The sequence below is a fragment of the Fukomys damarensis genome, unplaced genomic scaffold (assembly GCF_012274545.1).
Source record: "Fukomys damarensis isolate Sample0158 unplaced genomic scaffold, DMR_v1.0_HiC HiC_scaffold_3, whole genome shotgun sequence".
Taxonomy (NCBI): Eukaryota; Metazoa; Chordata; class Mammalia; order Rodentia; family Bathyergidae; genus Fukomys; species Fukomys damarensis.
In genome coordinates this window covers 47,235,177-47,240,139 of record NW_022900915.1, presented here as the reverse complement: position 1 = coordinate 47,240,139, position 4,963 = coordinate 47,235,177, and the positions used below count along the sequence as shown (strand labels likewise).

Here is a 4,963-nt window from a genome sequence, read left to right as displayed (position 1 = left end):
TCATCTTGCGTCCAAGGGCTTTGCCCCTCCCTGTGATTGCAGGATCCTCTTCCACACCGTCTGCACATCCTTGTTTCTCAGGGTGTAGATGAGTGGGTTGAGCACTGGGGTGATCACACAGTAGAAGAAGGACATGAACTTGGCCTGAGTATGATTTTCTGGGGGCTGGAGGTATACATAGATGGCAGGACCAAAGTACAGGGTGACCACGAGCAAGTGGGAACTGCAGGTGCTGAGTGCCTTGTGCCTGCCTTCAGCTGAAGGGAGCTTCAGTACAGCTCTGGCAATGAGGGTGTAGGAGATGAGCACCAGCAGGGGAGCCATCCCGGCAAAAGGGATGGCTCCTATAGCCAGAGCCAGCTCATTAGCAGAGGTGTCCCCACAGGCCAGCTTGATGATCACAGGGACCTCACAGAAGAAGTGGTCCAGGGTGTGGTGTCCACAGATAGGGAGCTGGAGGGTGAGTGTGGTTTGGAGCAGAGAGTTCAGGAGTCCACTGGACCAGGAGACAGCTGCCATCTGCACACACACTGAGGGTCGCATGATGAGAGTGTACTGGAGGGGCCGGCAGATGGCCACATAGCGATCGATGGCCATCATGGCCAACACAATGCATTCTGCACATGCAGTCCAGTTAAAAATATATGCCTGAGTGATGCAGCCCCAGGCAGCAATGGTCTTGTCTGTTCCCCAGAGGTTGGTCAGTAGCTGGGGCACAATGGCGCAGGTCACACTAAGGTCCAGCAGAGAGAGGTTGTCCAGGAAGAAGTACATGGGCGTCTGGAGTCTGGGGTCCACCAGGGAGAGGAGGATGATGGAGCTGTTCCCCACCAGGGTGAGGAGGTAGGAGACAAGGACCACTGCAGAGAGGGGCCTCTCCAGCCAGGGAAACTCTGAGAAGCCCAGCAGGACAAAAGTGTTGGGAAAACTCATGTTTCCCCCTCCCATGGCATCTGCTTTATATGTACCTGAAAGGAAAGGGACATATTTTGATGATGTGCATGACTTTTCACTTTCAATAACTATAAAGAAGCACACTAAAACTTTTCCCTGTGTTGAAATATGCCTCCCAACTTTTAGGGAAAATTTTGAATATCTGCACAACAGTCTCCATTGCCTTCACTTTATAGTCAGTGTAAAGGTACATAAAGACATTCCAAAAAAATGTTTAAAGGGCTGGGATGCATACATATGTGGTAGGGCACAGCACCTTCCTGGCAAGCTTGAGGCCTTGAGTTGGATTCCTGGTACATCTCCCTGAACATTTTACATAGAGATAAATCCACTGAACCAGCAATCTGTTTATTTGCAAACACATATCAGCCGCGTTTTTCTTTCTTCCCAATTCTCCCTTTCCCATCTTCCCCTTTTACCCTTTCTTGGTGTCCGTGACTCACTGACTTTGGTTCTGTAGTGGTGTGAAATGTGCTGTGAGGCCCCTTGCATTCAGGGCACTGACTCCTGTTCCCTCTGAGTCCACAAAGGTGAGGGATTTGGGGTTCAGCTGGACAGGGTAGCGCTTGAGAAAGTTAAGTGGCTCCATATGGCAATGGGATTCTCAGGTGTGAAGAGGCTGTTAAATAGAGTTATTCTGGATCCATATCTATGCCCCTAGTTTTGTGACAGTAAAATGCACATACATCCTCTTCTATCTTAGCCACTTTCAATCTCTCCATGGAGTGGTGTTGGGTGCTGTCATATTTTTGTGCTCCCACCGCCTCTTTCCATCTGACAATATTCCCATCAGACCTGGAAATCAAATCTCTCTCTCTCTCTCTCTCTCTCTCTCTCTCTGATTCTGGCCGTCACCGTTCTACTACCACTCTCTGTAGTTTTAGTTCTTTGAATACCTCAGATAAATACAATCCTATATTGTTTGCGATATTGTGATTGGCTAAATTCACTTATTTCCATGGCTCCCAAATATTTTGGCTTGAGGAGCCAATTTCACAGAAGATTTTTCCATGGACTGTGGATTGGGATAATTTTGATATGATTCAAACACCACAGTTATTGTGCCCTTTATATTTATGATTATTTCCTTGTACTCTATAATGAAATAAATATGCAGCTCAATATAGTGCAGAATCAGATGTGTTCTGAGCTTATTTTTCTGGCAATAGATTCTCCCAACAGGGTGACAAGAGACTGGGACATCTGAAGACATGTGCTAATGTCCAGTCTACTCCAAAATATTTTTGTTTGTTTGTTTTTCAGCCCATACAGAAACCCTGCTTCACAAACACAGAATGAATGGAAATAGAAGCAGGTTGTTCAATGCTCTTGTGGCAAACTCAGTATATTCTGCCTTAACTTTATTTCCTAACATAAGGAGACTTGAAGTGGTTTCCAATACTTTAGAAACCACTGTCCTTTGAGGTTTCAAGCAGTTTAGCTGATCTTTTAGCATAAAGAAAGTTGATTCTCTGCCCCATTCGCAAATGGGTGATAGCTAATGAGGACAGATTATACAACGTGCGCTTGTAGAATGTGAATCTCCTGCAATGAATTTATAGTTTAAGGAGGACTCATATTTTCTTTTAAATGCAGCTTTCCTTTTCTTGGCAGTCGTATAGACTTCTGCTGTCCAATCATTCATTTGTTCTCCTTTTGCAAAGAACCTCTTCAGTGACAATTGTTTTTACCTATTTTAACCAGGGTTAGCTTGTAAGTTAATCAAAACTGTGACTGATATAATTGCACAGCGCAGGACAGAGTCTCTATGGACCTGGTAAATAAACATGTGTGAGCCATGCACAGGATAAGCTAATGTTTAATCTCACTTAAAGCCTGCCAGCAGATACAGCTAGACAACTAAACGACATCAACTAACCTTTCGTTACAGAGCTTGCCAGCAGTGGCAACTGGTAAGATTCTGATTTGAGTCTTTTGCAAGTTATCAGTTTATCACGGTCTCTGTGCAGTCAAACCTGTCTGCTGATGTTCATCTGTGCTTGCAGCCCCTCCACATACTAGCATGTTGGCCTCAGCTCCACCTCTGATCATCAGGATTTAGGCCTTATAAAGAGTGTGCCAATTAAATTCCTAAAATATGCAGTAAGTTTCATTATGCTATCAGAATCTAATGGTCTCCCTGATCCTACAGAAGAAAGAGCTCAGGAGAGGATGGGAACGAAGGCGAGTGACTAAATACAGATGGAGCTTTGCTTGGGTAGCTGCTGTTCAGCTCCTTTTGTGGGGCTGGGTTTGCGGTTTGGGGACACCTGAATTATACAATGTTGTTCAGCTCAATCCATGCTCTGAGAGCATCTCATATTTTTGAAGGTAGAGTACAATGCATTGTATGTGATTCTACGTTTTGCTTATACATTTACCTGCCAATGTACCCATGGTTTCTTCTATATTTTGGGTAGTGCTTCTATATTTTGAATAGTGCATGTGTGGACTTTGGTGTACAAATACCTCTGCAGGACCCTGCTCCTAAATATTTGAGTAACTACCTGGAGTACAATGCTTCATCATGTGTTTTCTATTTGCATTTCTTTATGCTGTGTTCTAGGGCAGCTGTAGCATTCTACATATCCAACTAGTGCCCCAGGGCTCTGATTTTTGAGTTTCTCACTAATGCTTGTTAGTTGGTGATAAGAAATCTTGTGTTGTGAATCCTTCAAGCAGCTTTCACCGAAGATTGCTTGTATGTGAGAAGTCACCTCACTCTAGCTGCTTGCGCATTTAAGTCTTCGTGTTTGGTCTTCTCTGGAGCCATTATGTCTGGTGACAACCTCTTTGAGTGCATTCTCATTGTCGATGTTTTGTATATTCTCATCTTTCATCATCTAAAAAGTTGTGGACCGCTATTTTTTCAAATGCTTTTGTGCCCTTTCTCTCTTTTACAGTTCTCCCACAATGCCACGTTATTCTCGTTCATTGTGTTTCACATGTGTGTGATTCTTTTCTCTGCAGTCTTGGCTCTCTGAACTCCAGTCCTGAGAGCATCCACTGTCCTATCCTCTAGTTTCCTGGTTCTTTCCACTGTGGGTTCTGCTCCCCTCTGTCAGATCAGTGCCTCAATCACCTCCTCAATTTGAAGTCTGTCCCATGTTGTTTTACTTTCTCACTCTGCCTACTACCTCGGCCTTGTCTCTCACGGACAATTCTGAAATGTTTTTCTGTAATGAGACCTCCAGGACCTGCCCAGGCTGAGTGAGTTCCCTGTCTCATCTCTGGCAGAAGTAGGGAGGTTCTTGGTCTGTTCAGTGACAGTAACATTTCAGGTTATATCTAAGCAAACATAGGTGCAGGATGATTTGGAGAGTAAGGCTCTGCTGTCAGAAGTGGGCAATGTGTATGTGGCAGGACAAATAGTATAGACCATTGGGCAGTGTTTACACCTGGAGTAATCCTGTCTGAGGGCACAGGAGGTGTGGCAGCTGCGGACTTGGTCCAGAGTGTGTCCCTGCCTTCGGTGTCAGCCTCATCACGTTACAATACCCACCACTCAGGAGTCTAGAGAAGGCGCAGTGGACAGCAGCACACATGGGGATAGCAGACACAGGGAAACATTACTTTTTACTCTACAAAAGATTGTCTTTGTGAATATGAAAGAAACAACTAAAAAAACAAAATCACTAACACAAGATACAGCGTCAGAAGAGAGCAGATTTGTGGGTAGTGTCTAGATGTTATTGTCTCCTCATAAGACAAGAGCACTGTGCTGCGCATTAGCCACTCGGTGAGCTCTGCCTTCCTCATCACTAGGCGAAGGACTGGCACAACTCCCACATGATATGAATTTAAGCAGGCAGGGGGTGAAATGGCACAGGTGTGTGTTAAATACAGAGAACCCTGAATTGGGGAAACAGCGGGCCATGTACAGGAGAGGGCAGAGCATTGACCACAGAGCCAGGGTTCCCTGGTCCTTTTCCACACCACCTCTAAAGACACACAGATCTGCGGGGAAAATAAGCTAATACTCCAGTAGGATGCTGCTTAGATGCAACTG

The 4,963-nt window shown here is 45.1% G+C and overlaps 1 protein-coding gene across 1 annotated transcript; it reads right to left on the bottom strand.

Moving 5' to 3' along the window:
- LOC104858621 (olfactory receptor 15) lies at nucleotides 1-933 on the bottom strand. Its single transcript, XM_010618890.3, has one exon. The coding sequence runs from the start codon at nucleotides 931-933 to the stop codon at nucleotides 1-3; it is 933 nt and encodes a 310-aa protein (XP_010617192.3).
- Between the last annotated feature and the right edge of the window lie 4,030 nt (nucleotides 934-4,963).